Raw genomic sequence first — 23,492 nt, 5'->3', positions numbered from 1 at the left:
AAAGATTCTCTTTGGTGTAGCGAGCTCTCTAAATCTCCTCGGTGATTATATTTGCAAAGTTCTACCTCAGCTTTTGTTGTTGGGTTTTTTTGTTGTTTTTTGTTTTTTTTTACTGAATGTAACCTATCTAAAGGAAGTGCATGTTTAATCTGTATCAAGTCATCAGTGAACAATTTATATTTTTTAATAAACTGTAAACAGTGTCCTGTGTTTCCTATTTTTTTTCTGTCCTCTGAATTGGGGACTGTGCCAAAAAATCTCAGAAAGGGCCCTGAAAGACTTCATTCCCACCTCCCACCTAGTCAAGAAGAACCCAGGGAGCATAGCATGGCTGTTCGCTCCACTTATCCTTAAACTCTTCTAGTTAGGTATAAAATGGTTAAATTTGTTGAAGAAAACCAAAAATAATATCTTTAAAAAAAGAAATGAAACCCAAAACAGATTAAAGTTAGGCTTTTATTACTCTTTCTTTACCCTGCTCCCCAGCTCAGAAGAAGAAACAGAAGCCTCTCCACCCCCAGCATCCCACCACATCCATGGTAGTGATGCTACTATTTCATAAAGCAGGAGCAATCAAATGGTCACTCCTTCATATGAGCAGTTAAGAGAACATGGTGCGCAAGACAGCTAAAAGGTTAGAATTCAGGCAAATATGTCAGCACAGTAGAACAATCCTTCCAACCAAGTATATTTTTCCATACAGGAAAATACAGGAGACGAGAAAGCCCTCATGAATAGGGGTACAGAATATTGAGGCCTTTGCCAATGAAAGGGTTTGAAAGGTAAGTTGTGACCATGCATCAGTTGTACAATCTCTCTGAGAGGACAGAAAGTATTTCCACAGGTGCAGCTGCCTTTCTTCCCTACTCTTCTGTGTACAAACAATTAACGGAGGTTTCCCATAAAAACTCCAAACTTGAGAAGCTACACTATGTATGAACTGAGAGATCATCTAGTACCAAGAAATTCATTAGAAACCAAGAAAGATACTGAAATAGTCCCAAATGTATTGCATTCTCTAGGCTGATTACAAAGAATTTCTAAATCCACCTTGATATGTAGCCTATAAATATCACACTTGACTTTTGGAGGCCGTATCTTGCAAAGGACATCAAGAGACTTGAGGCAGTTCAGAGAAGGCATTAAAAATGATATGGAGTTTCTGCCAAAAACATATATGAAAATAATAATAATAAGTTTATATACCGCAGGACTGTGAAGTTCTATGCGGTTTACAATGATTAAAAGGTATTACAGATTGAATGGAATTAACAAAGTTCAGAGTTAGTGAATAACAATTCGAAGATCATTTGTTGACGACTAAGATTGTATAGGTCCGTTACCTAAGTACTTCAGGAACAGAGAGACTTGAAGACTTGAATATGTATACCCTAGAGGAAAAGAGGGATAGGGAGGATACAGAAACATTTAAATACTTAATAAATATTAATATACAAACTAATCTTTTCCAGAGACAGGGAAGCAGTAGAACTAGAGGTCATGAATTGAGGTTGCAGGGTAGTAAACTTCGGCGTAACATCAGGAAATACTTTTTCACAGAAAAAGTGGTGAATGCCTGGAATGCCTCCCCATGGGAGTTTGTGAAAGCAAAAATGGTGATGGAATTCAAGAATGTGTGGGATAAACACAGAGGAACACTATACAGAAAAAGAATGGAATCAAAACAAAATTTAAGGGACTTCATAGTTGATGTGAACTTTAAATGGCAACTCCAGAGGTAAGACTTCTATGGTCCGAGTCTTGTAAATTAGATACAACACCTGGTTTGACAGACAGGCTCCCTTGGGAACAATGCAAGTATTAACAGTAAGTCTGGTTTAAGTGAGGTTGTTTTGCGTCATGGTATGTGCAAAACAAAATCCAACCAAGATAAAGACCCCAAACAAGAGATTGCTGGGACCAAGATGGCATCGAAGACGGATGTGTGTGCAGAGTTCTCTCCCTGATAGGGGTTTGGCGACATGATGTAACTCCCCTTGGCATTTTTTTTTTTTGTTATGGGGAAGCAAAAGGGGTTTTCCAAAATGTCCCTCCAGCGGCTGTGACCTCGAGATGCCTCATACAATTAACTATTTCAGGCCTACCGATGAGTCTGGCTGTAGGTATTGGTGGAATGAAGCATTATGACATCACAGTCCCATCTCTGGAATGTTGCTACTCTTTGGGTTTCTGCCTGGTACTTGGGACGTGGGTTGGCCACTGTTGGAAACAGGATACTGGGTTTGATGGACCTTCGGTCTATCCCAGTATGACAATTCTTATGTTCTTATATTCAACACCAATATCTGGGGATTGGTTAGAGTTGAATATACGAGTATACAGTATGTTTAAATGCTGCGGCTAGCATTTAAAAGACATGCCAATTTTACTGCAGAGTTTAAATACTGGCCTTAAAAAGTTCAATACCATGCAAAAAGCAGCAATAAAATAACTGAAACCACTTGAGCACAGGAAATAAAATCCTCAGAAATCTATTGGCCCCAGTACAGAACCACCACCATCAATTCATAGTAATTCACATTACTGCGGAGAAGTCCAAGCAAACCTCACTGGCAAAAGGCAGAGGAGTAATACCAATAAAAGAGCTGATAACAAAATAAAATATTAGAAGACTGACCCAGAGGCACTGTCTGCCTGTCTGTCATTGCCGCTGATTTCCTCTGTCTGCACATAAACTTGATTATCTGAGGAAAGCCTTGGGGTACCTGAAAAAAAAAAAACCAAACCACACAACAGCTTTATCAGAACTATCAACATGAGACTGGCATACTCTGCTTGGGATGGGAACAGCGGCCCTGTGAGAGACATTCAGGCATCACCCACCAATATCACTTCTCAGCCTTTTGGCTGTGATCCAATGAGTCGTGAGCTGAACACTGTCCTTTCTTGGCTGAAACTGAGAACCTGTATAATTCAGAGGAAGCGGAGGTTAACGCCATGCCCCCTAACCCCACCAGGGACAAGTAATTGAACCCTGGTCAAACCCAAAGGAATAAACTTCACATGAAAAAATAGTAGCAGTGACACACTTCTAACACCTAGTGATTTTCAAAAGTATGTAAGATTTTTTTTATGTGACCATAAATTATGGGGGAAGCATGGAATATTGCTACTATTTAGGTTTCTGCCAGGTACTTATGACCTGGATTGGCCACTGTAGAATGATCCGTGTAGCCATACTGGGCTACACGGACCATTGGTCTGACCCAGTATGGCTATTCTTATGTTCCCCCACTCCACTGTTACCACATCTGGCAACAAGCTCAAGAAATTAACTATTCTTCAAGTGAAAAAAATATTTCACCCTATTTGTTTTAAAAGTATTTCAATGTAATTTTATTGAGTGTCCCCTGGTGTTTTGTATTTTTTGAAAGGGTGAAAAAAATCAATTCACTCTTACCCGTTCTACACCACTCAAGATTTTGTAGACCTCAATCATATCCACCCCACCCACCCATCCCCCTCAGCTACCTCTTTTCCAAGCTGAAGAGCCTTAACCTCTTTTCTCATACAAGAGGAGTTCCATCCCTTTCATCATTTTGGTCACTCCTTCTTTGAACCTTTTCTTATTCCGCTATACAAGAATAGCCTTCCTAGATCAGACCAGAGGTCCATCAAGTCCAGTAGCCCATTCTCATGTTGGCTAATCCAGGTCACTAGTGCCTGGAAAAACTCAAATAGTAGCAACATTTCATGCTACCGATCTAGGGCAGACAGTGGCTTCCCCCATGTCTGTTTCAATAACAGACTATGGACTTTTCCTCCAGGAAACTGTCCAAACCTTTCATAAAACTAGCTATGCTATCCACTATTACCACAACCTCTGGCAACGTGTTTCAGAGCTTAACTATTCTGAGTGAAAAAAATATCTTCACCTATTGGTTTTGAAAGTATTTCTCTGTAACTTCATTGAGTGTCCCCTAGTCTTTGTAAGAGCCCTAACCTTTTTAGTCTTTCCTCAAATGAGAGGAGTTCCATCCCTTTTACCATCTTGGTCGCTTTTCTTTGAACCTTTTCTTGTTCTTCTATATCTTTCTTAAGATAAGGCAACCAGAATTGAATGCAATACTCCAGGTGAGTTTGCACCATAGAGCGATACAGAGGCATCATAACATTCTTATTCTTGTTAACCATCCCTTTTTTAATAATTCCTAGCATCTTGTTTGCTTTTTTGGCCGCCGCTGCACATTGGACAGAAGGTTTAATCGCATTGTCTACAATGACACCCTGAGGTTTTCATGGTTAATGACATTTGTATAGGCTCTTTTTTGTGTGTGCTTCCTGTGGTCACATAAAATTCTATGGAGGACCACAGTTGCTCACCCCTGATAGTCCCTCTGTTGTTTACCTAGGCAGCTCTAGCTAGGGCCTAGGTTTTCTTTCTGCTGATGCTGTAATTGACAGGGACTGAATACAGGGCATTGGAACACAGGGGTCTACTCTTCGACTGCTGCCTTCCAGTTTTCCCACTGTTCAGACCCTGAAAGGAAACCCCCGTGTCGCCCATCTTCTCAAATACGACAGCTGCGGGTTTGAGCGCAGAGGGCTTTGGGCATCTTCTTCTGTTTCAGGGTCTCATCGTTTCACTTCCAGAGCAGGGGATGAGAAGATAACGCTAAAAGGACCGTCAGTCTGCTTGAACAGTCCGGCTCTGTTCACCCTGCATCTCAGCAAAGAGGAGCTGCTGAACCTTAATGGAGCACTCAGGTTTCCAGTGATCCCAGCAGCAGATAGAGTAGTTCATCAACAACCAAATTATAGTCTCCAGGGTCTGGTTGTCTCTTACGGATTTGTTAGCATCCTTGTAAGTACAATAGAAAGCTAATTGTTGCTCGCCACTGCTTCCAAGCTATGTTTTCTGTGCACTGAAAGCCAAGTGTAAAAAACAGCAGGAAGAGAAACAGTACCAGACAGCTTCTGAGGGTTTCTCAAATCCTCCATGCTGCTAGGGCCAGACACACCAAAGCTTGGGGCAGTCCAGACAGTGCAGGCACCCAACAGCAATGCCTCAGTAACATTTCTCACTTTTGCCAAAGGGGCCCTTCATGGTGCTTGGGCCCCAGGCACCTGCTGGGCTTGATTGCTCTCCCCTTTACACCTCTGACCCTGTACACTGCTGCTCTCTTTTATTCGGGATAGTGTGCATGAGAGTAAATTTCATCTACCCTCAAGATATAAATATTTCAAACTTTAGCTATTAAGAAATACTCAGCAAATACTGCTACCCAAAAGCATAGCCAAGTTTTGATGTCAGGGGGAGCAAGCTGAAGTGCGATCCACACAAGCGCTTTTTTATTCAAAATCCGTTTGGGGGAAAATCTTATAAAGCATCCTCAGAGGGCACCTTGGAGATCTTCCTTTAGTATAGGCTGCAGATAAGCTGAAAAGTTTGGGAATTTGGTATGGCACATCATTAGAGAGTATAGTACTATAGAGCTCAACAGGCACGCATCATTTACAATTGTTGATGGATTGGTCACTAATTGGTCCTCCTTTATACTTGTCGTAGTGGGGTAGATTAGAAGCAATTAAAATAGTATTAACCCCAAATTAAATTATGTTCTTAATTATGGTACCAGTACCCTTCTTGAACTCCTTTTATAAAAGTTTGGAAGTTAAGATCACCCATTTCCTCTTGCGTAATAAACCTACACATATTGCTTTACGTAAATTAAAGCGACTTGAGGATAAAGTGGGTGTTAACTTTCCAGACTTTAATTATATCATTATGCTTATTTGATAGCTGCTACTGTGGCCTGGTACATACCGGAGGAGACTGTACAAAGACCTCAGTGACTACAACTGGAACAATGCTATATCATTGCATATCATGCTTTCAGATACGGTCTGTCTCCACTGGGAGGCCACTCCACACATCCACTAACCTTTCTGTAAAGTATTTCCTTAAATTACTCCTGAATCTATGCCCTCTCATTTCAGAACTTCCTTCCAATGTGACTCGCCACCTGCACATTTATGCCATGAAGGTATTTAAATGTCTCTGTCCCATTCCCCTCACTTGCCTTTCTTCCAAAGTATACATATTGGAATTTTTAAGGCTTTATGACAAAATAACACTCGCCAATGAAGCAGTCACTCGCTGGACCAACTTCATCCTGTTCATATCATAATTAAATCCTAGATGGGGCAGCACCAGAGACAATTTACCTGACATTGAAATGAAAGAGAGGAGTCCAGCAAAACACCCAATACCTTGGAAGATGATTTGATATTCCAAATATCTCCGGAATTCAGAGTAACAGAAGGCAAAATTTCAATTTTTGGACCAAACCATAATAGCTTCATTAAACTTCATTTGAACCAAAGTTGCCCAAGATTGTAATCTAGAGCAGTGGTTCCCAACCCTGTCCTGGAGGAACACCAGGCCAATTGGGTTTTCAGGCTAGCCCTAATGAATATGCATGAAGCAAATTTGCATGCCTATCACTTCCATCATATGCAAATCTCTCTCATGCATATTCATTAGGGCTAGCCTGAAAACCCGATTGGCCTGTTGTTCCTCCAGGACAGGGTTGGGAATCACTGATCTAGAGATACAAAAATTTAAATTAGATGCAAAGTTGCTCAAATTGGGATTGACTTCTAGCAAAATAAAGATATCAGCGTAGGCAAACATTTCAAGACAGCTTAATTTATAATTTTTTAATGTGGTTATATAGATGTTAAAAAGAAGTGGAGACTGCAGAGAGCCCTGTGGGACGGTTGTCCATGCAGTAGATGTTTTGCCCTCAAAGTTTACCTCATATGACTTTTGGCATGCTAGAACAGTGGTCCCCAACCCTGTCCTTGAGGACCACCAAGCCAATCAGGTTTTCAGGCTAGCCCTAATGAATATGTATGAGAGAGATTTGCATATAATGGAAGTGATAGGCATGCAAATCTGCCCCATGCATATTCATTAGGGCTAGCCTGAAAACCTGATTGGTCTGGGGGTCCTCCAGGCCGGGGTTGGGGACCACTGGTCAAGAATACTGATAGATGTGTTCACAACTACAGTGTTTACACCAGCCATAGACTTGGTTAAGTGGACATGCCAAAATGAAGGTGCATAAGTACCGACTTACACTAGTATTTTTTAACAGCAATTATATGCATAACGCACTTGTATAGTTATTAAAATCTGCACTTATTTGTTCATCTGTCCACCTAAATGACCTGTGCAAAGTTAGGCTCTTAGCTTATGTTAAACTGAAGAATGAGGCATGGATGACTTTGAAAGCATACATGCTTCTGGTTCTTCTGGTTTTCAAATTTATTTTTGTAAATGAGTTTCACTATTAAAACTCCTGATAACAAGAAAATTAGGACAAGATGACCAAGTGATCCTCAAAATCACTTCCAAAATAATACTTGATATCATCCATGTACTCCTCACTCACCATCTCAAATATTTTTTAAAAAGCATGTGAAGTGGACCTTCAAAGGTGCTGCTTCAGGCAGATGCTTTTAACTCAATATAATCTGCAAAGCTTGTGCTCAAGAGAATATCTTGAAAGCTCACAAATATCTGTGAAATTATGATGGAGCTGTACATTAAGAAAAAAAAAAAAAAGACAGGTCTGCCTTCTTTGCCTGAGCTAATCGATTAGAAGGTTCCTCACCAAGAAAAAAAAGGCTTAGCAATCATCACACTGATAAACCATTAAGCAATAAGCTATCTTTAGCTTTGAGGGGTATACAGCTGAGAATTTATAGTCCCTCATCAGCATTCGAAAGGATTCACTAGAGGAGGGGTTTACACACTTGAAAGAATACCCAGATGAATTAAATAACATACCACTATCTGATGACTGTAAACAGACCCGTCTGAGTCAGTAGCTACAAAAGATGATTTTGTCCAGCCCAGGCATAAAATGTGAAGTTAACATACCTTATAATTACTTCTAAGAGACAGAATACCAGCAGCCAGCACAATTATTTGGGTCATTTACTTTGTTTTGACTCTGCTGCACCTCATTAATGTGAAGCAATGCTCATTGTTCACATAATTTATCTTTGTAATTGTACAGTAAAAATCTTAGTTGGGTGGGGAAGAGTGATCTAGGGCTTTGCACACAGAGCTGAAGTCTGGAGAATGTATGGATATTCACTTAGGATTAGCTCCTCCTTTGATCATAATTCCCTATGTAACTGAGTGGCTAGGTGTAGAAATATAACCCAATAAAAAGTGTAGACGCTTGAAGATCTGGGACATATATTTCTTTATTCCAGAGGAAAAAGACCCGACTGTCAGTGTTTCGGCTCTTAGCCTGCCTCAGGAGTCTTTGGAGCAACCACATAGTTACTCTTTTGCCTTTGTCCCAATCTTTGATTGAACTATTTTTAGAAATTTTTTTTTTTAGAGTTTCATGGTAGCAGAACTTCTCCTCCTTCTCTGTTCAAACTTTCCAAAATATCAAAACTAGCCAAGAATTATGTTCCCTTTAAGTGGAGCGTGTGAGTAATCGCTTACAGATTTTAGCAATAAACTAAACTAAATCTTAAGTTTATATACCGCATCATCTCCACGGATGTTGTGGAGCTCGGCAATAAGAAGAAAGGGTCCCAAACGCCCGACTGAGGAATAAAAATAAAATAAATATTTAGTTAGTTTGTACAGACCGAAGCAGAACTTATAAATAAGAACATAAGAATTGCCGCTGCTGGGTCAGTCCGCTCACACGGCGGCTCTCTGGTCAAAGACCAGCGCCCTAACTGACACTAACCCTACCAGCGTACATCCTTGTTCAGCAGGAACTTGTCTAACTTTGTCTTGAATCCCTGGAGGATGTTTTCCCCTATAACAGCCTCCAGAAGAGCGTTCCAGTTTTCTACCACTCTGGGTGAAGAAGAACTTCCTTACGTTTGTACGGAATCTATCCCCTTTTAACTTTACAGAGTGCCCTCTCGTTCTCCCTACCTTATAAAGGGTGAACAACCTGTCATTATCTACTAAGTCTATTCCCTTCAGTACCTTGAATGTTTTGATCATGTCCCCTCTCAAAGGCAGAAAGAAACGTTGACGGAAAGGCAATGCGATTTTGGACAGAGTCTAAAAACAAATACTTCTTTGCTCCGCGGAAAATGAAGAATTAAGGAACTGCAAGCCGATGTCAGGCAGTGCGGGCAGTCTTGAAGCTTCGCAAAGTGATGATGCAGTTTTCACTGTCTGCACTGGGCTCCATGAATGACGTTGCCCACCTGTGAGAATATGCTGCCTGCTTGTCCTAGGATAAGATTTGTTCAGCCTAGAAACATCCAAATATTGCTGTGTCATAAAACTTGTGACTTCACAAAGCAGAACAGATTAGTTAAATGGACTGTTGGGAGACAAGAGATACAGAATCTACTGGAATGTGTAAAAGATGACTTACAGAGCATCAGCCATTTTTAGATATTCATAGCTAAATGGGGCAGTCAATTGACCACAATATGACCCAGTTAATACATTTCTCCTCAACTGTACAAATACAGGAATAACTTAATCAACAAAATAGGTCTTTTGCAAATAAGAAACCCTTTATTCATAATTATTTTATTAAACCAATTCACTACTTTTGTACAGTCAAAAGCTTACGATAACAGCTAATGAACTGCTCTAATCTTACAATCCTTAAATACTGAAAGTTATTTTGCACATTTCCGATTCCTTTCATACACAAATGGGAGCACCTGTGCTAATTTTAAAGTACGACCTTGCGTGTTTTGATTAGGTCAGGCCACAATAACGCAAGTGGGCAAGTCAGCTTATTTGTGTCTTCTCTCTGCCTTACTTGCAATTGAACTCATCCACCCAGTCTTATCAAAGTCTGGAGCAAATCTGGCTTTCAACAGTTACGGAATCAGAAAACAACTTTCAGCAAAAGAAACCACAAAAGAAATAAAACACTGGGATGCCTTCTGCGGCAGGTAGTTTACTGTGTGAACTGTGCAGCTAAGAATGTTGTGGGGAGTAATTGCTACTGTTCTGCTCGGTCAAATCAGACGCTTCCATCCACATCACCTTTCTTCTCAACTCCTAGCACAGTTACTGCTCTTGCTGGATTTTTTCACACATTTTTCCTTTCATGGACCCTATTGATATGATAAATTGTGCAGATAACAAGCATTCTGTATGTGGACTGAGTATTTTTAAATAGCCTTTCTTTGTATGTCATTAGCAAACACAATTAGGTATGCAGAGCATTGGATAATTCATTCTAACAAGTAGACAGATTTATAAATTCTTCTGAAAGAGCTGCCATATAAATGCAAGTTATGCTGATCCCCTACTGGATGAGCAGCTGAACACAATATGGTTTTAAAAATGGCTTCTAAATTTTCCCAAAAATAGTGCACTACTCTGCTCATCACCTGTCTTTGGAAACATGTCTTTAGCTCTCAGACCAGGGATTTCAGAGAAATGAGTGCCCTCCCCCCCCCCCCCATTAATATGGCCCAATGCAAATATGGGAAAAGGAGTTCCACATGTGAAATAATGAATTTTAAAAAGTCATTGGTTAAATCATTTGTAAGCTGAAACAGTTTTCCTACTGTATAAAGATATACAGTTAGGTACAACAGACATTTACAAGAACTTAAAAATCAAAAAAAGGTAACTTCCTATTATAAGGCAACTTTGTTGACAGCATGCTGGTAGTTCTCTGACCCAGAGGATCAGTTAAAATAAAATTGCATTTTGGGTCATTCACACATAGAGATACTGTGGTGTCCTCTGCCACCGCACTCAGACACTCCATCTGGAGTGGCAAAGAGAGCCTGAACTGAACCACTTTACTGTACAGGTGACATCTTGGGTGTAGACTAGAGTCTGATAAGATGCTAAAATAATCATTTTAACACCTTCTGTCTGCCATGGGGAGAAGCTGCTGTGTGCAATAACAAGATTCCTCATTTACTCCCGATACTTATTGATGGCTGGTCTATCAAATTATAAATAAACTTGGAAACTCTATAAACACCAGTATACAGTTTGTGATCCTGTCCAAGAGGTCCTCAGTGAAAGCAGGAAGATTATTTGTCCTTTCCCAGGGTTCTTCACACACCTGAAAAATGTGGGGTTTCAGTCCTGGAGCCCTATCAGAACTGCTACCAAAATCAAATTATATGAAGGCAAAACAAAATAGTTTAATCAGGAGGGTAGGGCAAAAAGTTGTCATTAAGACTGGATCATCTTTTTCTGAGGGTCAAAAACATATCTTTTAAAGCAAAGGCTAATTAGGACAGGCTCTGAATCAACTTTCCTTTCGTCTTCTCTGGCGGTAGATTCTCCCTTTCCCGTTTTGGATTTCTTCTTAGAGGAGGGCAAGAGAAGCTGTTTGGTGCTTGGGTGCAAACCATCTGAAATAAAGAAGTATATTAATGAATTAAATAAAGCGAGTCATTTTCAAATCATGGATTGAAATTTCACAAGAGGCAGACACCCAGCTGACATACTGTATTGCCACTGAACACATGGATAAAAGAAGAGAATCACTTTTTTGAAGTTTCACTTTCAAGTCTTATTAAGATGTTATGAGATGAGCGTAATCCAAAATCCAGATAAAGCAACACTCCTGTAGTGAGACTGTATCATGCCTGTTCTCCTATGTTAAGCAACATTATATAAAACAGAATATGTAAGGTGGTGGCTCCCAAACCTGGACTCAGGATAAGCATAATAGATATGCACAACCTTTGCATTCATTGGAAGAGATCTGTATATGCAAATTATTGCACGGCACTATTGATTGGCTGACCACTTTATGGTGCTGTTAAAGCACTTGCAATATTTGTAATCCCAGTACACTTGATATCTTGCTCCTCAATAAAACTTTTCAAAGGACAATTCTATAAAAAGTGCCAAAATTTAAGCACTGAGTGCATGCATTAATTTATAGAACAGACACACTGATACACGTGAGTGTCAGAAACCGGCATTTATATGCATATATGTAACTGGTGCACTGGTTGCATGGCACATAACAGCAAAAGGGCTAAGCTTGGGCATTCGACCTAGCAATGCACGCACGTCGCCATCTTATGCCTGCCAGTGACTGGTATAAGCTGCCATGCCTACGTTTCGGCTCACTAACACAACTTGCGGGTTAGGTATGCCTTTACCACCATTACTGAACTGGCGCCAACTGCACGTCTTTGTTGCGCCTTCAACTAGATGCCACTTTACAGAACTGTTCCCTAACAATTTATAATTTAACAATCAATAATAAAAATGCAACCACACAATTCCAATTATAATTGGCGCAATACACAATCTAAAAATCCTCACTGTTGAAACACCACATCATTCTGACTCTCACCATCCAAAGCTCCCCCCCCAGCAAATGCTAAAAAAGTTTCTTACTACTATAATGGCTATATTCTTTGGTTCCTCTCCACAAACAAATCTGCAAGTAATATATAGTGATGTGACCTCTAATTACAAATTAGAAGGTATATATTCAACTTTTAAGCTGTACCGGTATCTTCAGAATGTGCTTTCTGTGTGATTTGATACTGTACACATCAAGTCTTGTTGAAATTGAGGTATTGCATTCGTCATTGATAATACAGTGCGACTCCCATTGGTACACATCAAACCACACAGAAAGCACATTCTGAAGACACCAGTACAGCTTAAAAGAATAATATACACCTTCTAATTTGTAATTAGAGGTCACATCACTATATATTACTTGTAAAAAAAAAGTTCCCTAAATATCTCTGAAGGGAGAGCAAAAGCTTGCTTTGGTACATGAAGGAAGCCAGATAACATCTTTATCAAATGCTTATTTCTAATTCATTAGAGACTTGCTAATCTGCTGCATGACTCATCTTCTACCAACCTCGCTGCACTCATGTCACCCCTCTCTTTAAGTCATTTCACTGGCTCCCTATCCGCCTTCGCATACATTTCAAGCTCCTATTGCTGACCTACAAATGTGTTCATTCTGCTCCTCCTCAATATCTCCTCTCTTATACACCTCCCAGATAAGCCACTCTGTTCCTTTCATCTAGTTGCCCCCTATGCCTGGAATAAATTACCTGAGTTTGTCCACCAAGCCCCTTCCCTTGTTTAAAAGCAGACTGAAAACCCACCTTTTTGTGGCTTTCAATCCATAACCCTACTCCCCACTGCCCTCCAACCCAGCCAGCAGATTAACTGTTCCCTTTAATTGTATCCATGACATCCTGTTTGTCTGTCTTGGCTGTTTAGATTGTAAGCTCTTTCAAGCAGGGACTGTCTTCTTTGTGACTCTGTAGAGCGCTGTATACACTAAACTAAAGCTCAGCTTTATATAGCGGGTCATCAACCTAAGGAAGCTCGACTCAGTTTACAACAATTAAATAAGAACTAAAAAAGATAAAAATAGAAGTTTCAAAAAGATTAATTTTCAAAATGTTTAGCAAATAGGAAAGTTTTTAGAAATTTACGAAAAGATTGGAAAGGACTAGGGCTCCTCAGAGTCAAGGGGCGTTCATTCCATAGTTTTGAAAGTTTAAAGACCAAAGATTGACTAAAGATCTTAACTTCTTTAATTCCTTTTCTGGAAGGAAGGAAGAGTTTAAATTGTTGGATGCCTCTTGCATAGGAGAATCTGTAAACGTTCCATAATAAAGGAACGAGGGGAATAAAAATACCATATCAAATTTTAAAAGAGATGCAAGCACATTTGAATTGAATTCTAAGATAAACTGGGAGCCAATGAAGACTGAGGAGCAAAGGGGTCACATGGTCAAAATTATTTTTTCCAAAAATCAACTTCGCAGCGGTATTCTGGATTAATTGTAATCTTTGGAGACAGATCTTTGTAATGCCAAAGTAAGTCTGGTATCGCTATAGAAATAATTCATAGTAGTAGTGTGAAGAGTTTCAGACTTTGGGAAGTAAAGCTGAGATTGTGATGTCATAATGCCTCATTCCACCAATAAGCGCCAACCTCCTCAGTGATGTCACAATGACTTGATTGTCCTGTTCTCCCCTCTGCCCTCCAACACAGCCAGCAGATTAACCGTTCCCCTTAACTGTATCCATGACATCCTGTTTGTCTGTCTTGGTTGTTTAGATTGTAAGCTCTTTCGAGCAGAGACTGTCTCCTTTGTGACTCTGTACAACCCTGCGTACATCTAGTAGCGTTAAAAAAATAAATAGTAGTAGTAGTAATCAAATATAAATACCAAAATAATGTTGCTTCTTAAACATTAAATCATCACAGTAGATATCAAATTGTGCACATGCACTTATTTGGCGTCATTTTGTCTCCATGAATACCCAACCCAGCTAGGTCAACACGCTATCCATGGTTCTTTGAATGTTACCATTTGACTTCCCATCTCTACCAGCCTCAAGAGTAGAGAATACATTTGAGAGATCAGAAATCACCCAGTGGCGCAGTAAGAGGGGACGGTCCACCCCATGCACCGGTACCCCTCCTCCTCTCCGCCCCCTCCTTCCCATTCCTCTCGCCACGTACATTTACTCCCACCACTCCAACCTGCTGCTCATGCTAGCATTGGTTGCCCTCTGATGTCACTTCTGGGTTCCGCGACTAGGAAGTGACATCAGAGGGAGAGCCAACATCGACATAGATCATGAGTTGGTGATGCTGTTCGCACCAGGGAAGTTAAGAGGTACGGGATAGGGAAGGAGTAAATGAACGGCAGGGGGGCGCCTCTCACTCTTGCTACGCCATTGGCTCTACCACTGTCATCCCTCCACAATGGAATAAAGAAATTGGTGCTAAGCAGTCAGTTTGAACACATTTGAGAAAAGAAAATAGAGACTGCAAAGATTCAGAGGTTCGACAAGCATAAACTTATTTAGATAAGTCCGGCTGATTATAAGGTTAAAGTTTAATAACAAGTCTGCAACTGAACAAAGCTAGTTAAATTTATCCAGACCTCATTCTCTTCCTTCATAAGCTAGTGGTTGATTTTTTTCTCTATTCATTTATTTATCCAGATCTATGAGTCCCATCTCCTTAGAGTTCCGAGAAATTTGCAATTAAAAGTTTATAAAATATAACAGCCATTTATCCAAATAGTAGCAAAACAATTTAATGCATCATAATCTTCATTTATACTGTAAAATAGGAAAAGTTATTTTATTGCGCAGGTCCACCAGTTGCACTGAGGCCATGTAAAACCTTGTGCCCAGTTGTGCCAACCATTTCAGACTACAGAAAAATGACCCTTTAAAGCCTTCCCTTATGTTTTCATCTCAAGGGTCTCTGAAGCATAGCCACTACCACACAGCTGAATACTCAGCAGTGTACTTCTCAAGCAGGAGGACCAATTGCAGTTCAGGTATCTTTAACCTGTGGTGTCACATAACCTTATCTTAAACACTTAACCAGCTTCTGAAATTCCACCAGGTATTCTTATATCAAGACCTGACAACAGATTGATATTTGTATGATTTGCTGGAGACAGAAGGTCTACACTTCAGGTGATCTGCTTTATTACAGAGACATCAGGGGGGCATTTACAGCTGATTGTAAAGGCATTCGGTGAGATGCCTCCTCTTCCTTCCTGAGACCACACTGCTGCTCACTAGAATGTGCAGGATGCAATAAAAAATTATTACAATCGCATAAGCTGACGGCATTTGATAGACCTACAGCAGAGCAGCCCTAGTTTTGTAACATACTCTTACATGTTTAAACAGAGTCAAGTGCATGATTCTCTATTTGAGGAATTTTTTCTGGGAACCACACACATTAAATATTTTCCTACTGAGGCAAAATGGGAATCATCATTCAGTATCTTTGGCCTACAAAGGCTAAGTCTTATACCATATTATGGGGTGGATAAAATAGAACTGAAGAATGAGTGGGTGGAAGCAAAGGACAAAAAGAGACAATATGAATAAATGGGAGAGTAGCAAGAAATAAAAAAAGGATCAGAATAAAGATTGAAGAAGAAATGAAAGGAGAAAAGAATGGGGGGAGGGGAGAGAAGAGCTGAAAAGTACCGGAGACTCCAGTAGATGCATAATACTGGGCAGAGCTCTGGGTTTCAGGCCCAGAAAATATCTAAGAAAAAGAACAATTTAAATTAAATTATAGAGAGCGTATGTTTGGGCAGACTGGATGGACCATTCAAGTCTTTATCTGCCGTCATGTACTATGTTACTATGACAGACTGGCACATAGGTCTTAGGATAGGAACAAGGACATTTAAAGGGAGACAACATGGGTTGGGAAGCAGAAACTAAGACATGCTGAGACAGCTTTGTAGAAGAAGATACAGGCTGTACAGAGACATCTGGGGATGAAAGGATCAAAGGCAAGAGATGGGATTCAGACAGGACCAGGGGATAACATTTGGAAACAATGGGAAAGGTGGACTGGAGAGGGATGAAAGATTTAAAATAGAGAAGAATGAGGATTACATTTGAGGGGCAGGAAAAGAGAAGGTGGTGAAAGGCTGAGAGAACAAAAGAACATATCGGATGACAACAATGTGGGGGATTTATTTATATTTAAAAAGAAAAATGTAAAAAAAAGAACTGGGGTTTTGGTTTGTTTGGGGTTTTTTTTGGGGGGGGTTATCATAGCTAGATTTTGTGAGGGTAACAAGTTACATAAATATTAAGCAAATGTAGTAAAGAATTATACAGAATATATCCAAATGCTACCCAAGGAACAGCATTAATACAATCACCGAACAGAAGAAGAAAGTGGTAGATCAGCGAATGGAAACACAGGCAAGGTTTCGCTTGAACTCAGATCTTGCAACCCTCATTTTGCAAATAGATTCAGTAGCTGGCATGGTACCTTGACAAATGGCATTATTGTTTTTGGCTCCCTGGTGCCAGGAGGTCTATCGACTGTGATATGGAGCAGCAGAGAGGCACAATCTGTGTTTCATCTACCTCCATGGATTTCTTGTGTTACACAATGCATACTTTACATTTCACCGAGCCAAGGAAATGAAGGAAAATATATGTGTCACTAAAGAAGACAGCAGCGCTTTAATAGCCCAAGTGACAGATTTTTTAGTTTAACTCGCTTGCATTAAAGTCTAGTCCTTGCTGAACAATGATTTTGTTAGCTTGAATACACATTTTTTTAAAAACCAAACCTCTGTTCTGTTAATTAAGAGCTGACTACTACTCAGTATGGCAGGAAAATGATAAGAGAACATTTTTTTTAAAAAAGGACTGGCACTTCCTTTACATTGCCATGTGACTATGGGAGGAACGGCTGCTCCAACACTTAACAGCCATTTTTGCTCTACCATTTCAATAAATTCAGGTGCCCATTCCTTCAGTAAATGGCAATGTTCTCACTAAGCGGATTGTGGGACTATAGTCACCCCCCACCCATATGATTTGGCCAGAGACTGATAAGGATACGTTTCATCCAGTTTGTCATGTTTTTGTACTTTATTATGTGTGTGGGGGTTTTATTTCTCAACTTGATAAGTAGTAAAATAAATAAATGAAACTCCAGGTATTGATGCAATTCAGCCCTCTGCTCTCTCCCTTTCCCTTAAAAAAAAAAAAAATCATACTTCTTAGGGAACCTACAGAAAAGATGTGGGTCTTATATACTTGCAGGCGTGAAAGAAGAATCCGATGTGAACTGACTCCAGAAGAATGAACCACTTAAGCGCACCCAGACCAACAAAAATGGCAAGGGAGGTGTCTTTTCAAGCAATGATCAGTCTTTATTCAAAACAGTGGTCCCAACAGGGATCAAACCGCGACGTTCACAGAACTGTGAAAGTGCATTTTACTGCACCATCCCCTCAGAGGGTGCCTAAGGCAACAAAGAGGAAGTGACTTGAATAATGTCATAAAGCGGTCAGTGGATGAGCATTTCCAAAATAGTTTCAAAACTAGTCTACCAAATCTGAAAATTTTTGGGGGAAGTGCACCAAATTGACATATGTATGTAAACATAAACTGAGATTCTGGGGACCAAAAAAATGGCTCAAAAATGAGGGTCTTGGTTTATATTTGGGTCAGTACCCACCCACCCCTCTCCCAGTCCTGTTGCAGGCCTTCACCGAGCCTGCCGTAAGACCTGGTGGGCCAGGACAGGAGGGATCCCCTTCGCCTCTTATCCTGGCCGACTAACAATTCTCACCTCCCACCGGCCTCCACGATTAGTAAATATGGTATCTTTAAAACCCCTGGTGGTCAGGGCAGGAGTGATCTTTCTACACTTCTTGTGAGAACTTCTGGCAGCCATTCAGATAGCGACTCTGCACGGGGCAGGAGCATAGAACATTGCTCCTGCCCTGGTTCGCTGCTGGACCACCAGGGATTTTAAAAGGTACACACCTCCTCCCCTGATCCTGTGCCAGTCCAAATCCCCTGGACCCTCTGACAAAGGACCCCAAATGCTCCTCTATCTTGAGTCTCACAAGCTGATGAGCTCCGTCCTATGTGTGACCATACAACTTTCTGCCACACTACATCATACTGTTCACCACTGTCCTCCTATACCAGTGAATCTCAAACTCTGTGCCAGTGTGCCGCGAGATGCTGGCAAGGAGGAGAGTCACCAGCGCCGGTTGATTGCCTACAGGATGTGCCTCTCGTGGAGCAAGGTACGCTCTGTAGACAGCCAGCTGGCACCTGCGCCTCTTGTTGACCCCTCCCCCTGCCGGCTCAAGGCCCCGTCTGCAGGGCCTTCATGCATGCACAGATGTCGCTATGATGATGTCATCATCAACATCCATGCACTTCCAGGTGCCCTTGAGCCACGACCACCTATTTAGCGTGCCACGGCTGGAAACAGTTTGCGAGACCCTGCCCCATACCATACGCCATATTTACCATCCTGTGTCCACCACACTGTCTGCCTTGCTACAATCTCTCATGCCATGGTTGCCATACAATGTTTGCCGTTCCATGTCCTCCATGCTATGTTTGTCGCGCACGCTTGCCTTACCACTTTGCCAAGTTATATCATATACTATATTAACCATGCTTTGCAAAATTGTTTGCCATGCTCTTTTGCCAAACTGTACTCACCGTTTCATGTTTTTACCATGGAGCGAGCTATGTTTTACCATCTTGTCTAAGTTTACCATGCTATGTCTGAGGATGCAACACTGTGGTTGGCTGCAGCCTAGGCACCCTGAGGTTGTGGGTGCAGGCCCACGCTGCTCCTTGTGACCCTGGGCAAATCACCTGCTCCCCCCATTGCCCCAAGTACATTAGACTGTGAGCCCATCGGGACAGTCAGGGAATTATGCCTGATGTTATTAGTATTTATCTACCGCTCTTTGTTATACCATCAGTGCAGTATACATCAATTAAAAGGAAAAAAATGCCAGTAACATAGTAAATGGTCCATCCAGTCTGCCCAAACATACAATTTAAATTGTTCTTTTTCTTAAGATATTTCTGGGCCAGAAACTCAGAGCTCTGCCCAGTATTGTGCATCTACTGGAGTCTCGTCAAAGCTCACTCCAGCTCATACAGAATAAATTAATGTAAACTGTTCTGAGCTACCCTAGGAAAACAGTATAGAAAATAGAATAAATAAATAAATTTACTAATCGGAGAGGCAGGAGTGACATGCGAATTGTTAAGAGTCAGTCGGGACAGGAGGCAGGAGGCCAGCAAGGCATCGGGAAGGAGGGGTGACAGGGAGCAGAGCCTGACAAGGAAGGGAGGGGGGCTGGGTGCAAAGCTTGGCAGGACACTTGAATATAACCCCCAACCCCCCCTTCTGACAGTTTATATTCAAGTCCACCTTTTTGGGGGAAGAATGTTATATTCAGGTCAGTTTATATTTGAGTATATACAGTATCTTTCAACTCCACTGTGAAGAAAAGCCATAAACAGATTTTGCTTTATAAAAACCTGGAAGCAGGCTTTTTTTTTTTTTTTTTTAATTATTCACCCAGATTGACCAGGATAATTCAACGAGGCCGACCTCTGCCTGGTCCAAGGTTGCCTGCAAATGTCTTGTGCATTTCTATTCTTCTGCTTATTGCTGTACTAATAGAGACTAATCCAATTTCACTAAAAGGCAACTAAACGCACAATACAGCAAGACTTGAAAATCATATGTCAATTATGTCACATATACTAGAAGGTGCTACTGAACACTAATGCAATCTCTCATTTTATGGAATGGTACTCTTTTGCTACTGATAAAGTATAATGTTCATGGCATCAATATACAGAAAAGCGGTAATGCACTTTAGTAAATCTAGCCCAAAACATGAAGCTGATTTCACGTTTCAGCTGCATTTTTAATTAGAGATAATCAGACAAAATCAAATTAAACGCTTTTCTAGTTAAGTCACACAACAAGAGAGAACAAAACCCATGAATCATGAAAGGCAACAAACCTGGCCTTGACTATGGATTGGAATGGATAACTAAGTCCAGTCTTAGGTATTCTGCCACATACCCAGCACATAAAAACCCGTTTAGCATACACCAGTAATTTTTAAAGCTAACTAATAAATTGCAAACTGCATCTCAATTGTCCCATGTTTAATCTCTCATTGGTCAGACAGAGTACAGGGCAAGGACAAGCATGGAGATTTTATTGGGAAAATTAATTAAAAGTCACAGCTTCCTTACTACCAATAGACCAGAGCTTCCTAAAATGTGGGTTTGGACCCCTACTAGGGTCCTAAAAGCTTGAGTCTGGGATAATGACCTGGGTGGGCTGCACTTCCAGCAGGGGCACAGCCAGCACTGAACGGGCTCTGAGTGGAAAAATTAAGATCTATGGTGTTATAGGGGACTGTCACTCCCACCTTTCACCCCTCACTTGTGGGTTCAGCATCATCACTCCCACAACTTGGCTCTAGTATCTCCCCTTCCACTCCCCCCAATCCAGTAAACTTAAAGTACATCGCCAACAGTGGCAGCATTGTAAAGACAAGTTGCTTCTGACCAGCTAGTTCCTTAGTCTTCCCTCCGTCAAAAATGACAAAGACTAGGGGACACTCGATGAAGTTACAGGGAAATACTTTTAAAACCAATAGGAGGAAATTTTTTTCACTCAAGAGAATAGTTAAGCTCTGGTACACGTCGCCAGAGGTTGTGGTAAGAGCAGATAGCGTAGCTAGGTTTAAGAAAGGTTTGGACAATTTCCTGGAGGAAAAGTCCATAGTCTGTTATTGAGAAAGACATGGAAGCCTCTGCTTGCCCTGGATCTGTAGTACGGAATATTGCTACTCCTTAGGTTTTGGCCAAGTACTAGTGACCTGGAGTGGCCACGTTGGTAACAGGCTACTGGGCTTAATGGACCATTGGTCTGGCCCAGTAAGGCTATTCTTATGTTCACTGCCACATCCAGCCCACAGGGAGTTGCGGTGAGATGCAGCAACTGGAAGGTCGAGGTGGCAACCAGCCAGCCAGAGCAGTATGTCTTTCTATCGCTGCCACCAGTGATACACTGTAAGGCTGCAATGCTACAGGGATTTGGGGGGAGGAAGGGTAGAAGAGGTAGAGGGAAATTTACAGGAACCAAGAGATGAAGGGCAAGAATCCATGGGGGGGGGGGGTTTAAAGCTGGGAGCCAGAAGTAAATGCATAAGCAAACTGGCACAGCAGGCGGTCCTAGACTTTTATGCAAGCTTGCTCAACACCAGCTACACTCCTGACCTCCAGGGGCTCACTCTATTATATCTGTCTGAAATCATGGGGACACGGCCACAAAAAGATTAATAAGAAATGCAGCACTCTAAAGCCACACAGAAAATGTCATTAATTGAATGCTATGCACCCAGCCACCATCAGTGTTATATACTTGTGTACGTAAGATTATATCACGTAACAATCAGATATCAAACATGTCTCACATTGAGAAAAACCTTTATAAAAGTCACCACATCAGTGATAACAGGCACTGAATATTTACTTCAATCAGTTTATAAAATGGGTAAACTCTAAAGAAAACTTAATCTAATGTTTCTGTGAAATTTAGCTAGTGACTGGCATGGTGCAATTGACTGGAGACAGGACAGATCCAGAATAAATTCACTAACGATACAATATATTGACAATGTTAAACTAACCCAAACTTAAGCATCATCTCTATAAAAATAGAGCTCAACACGGTTTACAATAAAATTATAAAACATGGAGGAAAGAAAGATATACAGTAATAAGAGGCTTCACAGTTTTGAGAATAACCAAGTTTTCAGATATTTATGAAATATTTGAAGAGAGCTCAAATCCCGCAACTGTAAAGGGAAATTATTCCATAGACCTCTAATCCCCCCTCATTAGCATTTTCAACACTGATTCCGATTACTTTCTCACTAATCTGTAGGACAGTAGCCCATCTGATTCACAGAGCTGGCTTAGGCAAAGTTTGGGTCAAACCTCCTTTAATCTCTGCACGGATTATGTAGAGAGGCAAAGTAGCTGCAAGTTCACTCCTTTTCACCGACAGCAATCACGAAGGAATGCAAGAAAACAAAATTGTTTCCCAAGCACTCTTTATTGGTGCTATAATTAATATAATCATCAAACAGTTCCACAAATTGCTTCCAATTGCTGGCGTCACTTTCATGTAGCCCGGAAAAGACTTGTTCAGTAAGGCCCTTGTCCACTATTGCAGTGCTAACCTTTGCTTCGCACAGTGGGAACAAAGTCCTCTTCCAAAGTTGCTTTGGATAATTTGTACTGTACGAGTTAATGGGGTGCCCCAGGCACATCATTCCAAATGCTATCATTTTTCTTCTTTTAATTGAACCGTTTATATTCCTTCCCACTCCATACATAGGTCACTGAAAGTTTTGGTCACAGGACTGGCGTTTCTGTCCCCTCCCAGAAAAATGGCACTCTTTTCATACAAAAGTTATGAGGCTTTCACTAGTAGTAAACGGTGAATGATAAATGACTCAAATGATTCAGTGACTTTTTTTACCCATCCCCCTTTCTAACTAGTGGTTTCTACCGCTTCATGCACTGCTGCCAGTTGGACATTTTCTATCAATCCCAAAGCCTCTTAGAATTTAATGATTTGCATTTACCACTAAATGTAAAGTCTAAGCAATTGGTAGTAACTTAAACAGCGTCAAAGTAAAATAAAGAAAGAAAATGGACATCTACATATATATATATGTATATATACAAATAGAAAAAATTAAAACTAAACTTTTTAAATGCTAACTGCTGCCACCAAAATTATACCTGGATAGTCAATGCTAGGTCACGCCCTGGTTCCAGCATTAAATATCAAAGGCTGGCCATCCGCACATACCTGGACTGGTTAAGATAGGACTGCTATTTATATGGTCCTATTCAGCTGGTTAAGGGCTGGTTCCGACCTGACTCGGACCTTGGTACGTACAAGTAAGGTTCAGCTGCAGGAGGCTCCTTCCATTGGGCAGCCCTGGCTCACTCAATGGTAGCTAAACCCCTTGCAGACAAATGTTTGGTGAACCTGAGGCAGGCCATAAAGCTGGTTTAAGAAAGCAGTGGTTTCTTCCTAGCTATCCTTCCATGAACATTGATCCTATTCAGTTTTTTCTTTCCAGTTGACAGATGAGCTCTCAAA

The 23,492-nt window shown here is 40.9% G+C and overlaps 1 protein-coding gene across 3 annotated transcripts in view; it reads right to left on the bottom strand.

The window, feature by feature from the left end:
• Positions 1 to 9,519: 9,519 nt before the first annotated feature.
• Positions 9,520 to 23,492, bottom strand: part of EEFSEC (eukaryotic elongation factor, selenocysteine-tRNA specific) — a 111,630-nt gene continuing 97,657 nt past the window's right edge. For all 3 annotated transcript variants that reach the window (XM_033926065.1, XM_033926066.1, XM_033926067.1), the window contains one exon: positions 9,520 to 11,361. In XM_033926065.1, coding sequence (XP_033781956.1) covers positions 11,180 to 11,361 — 182 coding nt within the window. In that variant the 3' untranslated portion in view covers positions 9,520 to 11,179. The remainder of the gene's footprint in view (positions 11,362 to 23,492) is intronic.

This window comes from Geotrypetes seraphini, chromosome 17 (assembly GCF_902459505.1).
Source record: "Geotrypetes seraphini chromosome 17, aGeoSer1.1, whole genome shotgun sequence".
Taxonomy (NCBI): Eukaryota; Metazoa; Chordata; class Amphibia; order Gymnophiona; family Dermophiidae; genus Geotrypetes; species Geotrypetes seraphini.
Note: the sequence above shows the minus strand (reverse complement) of the source record. Positions and strands in the feature narration are given on the sequence as shown.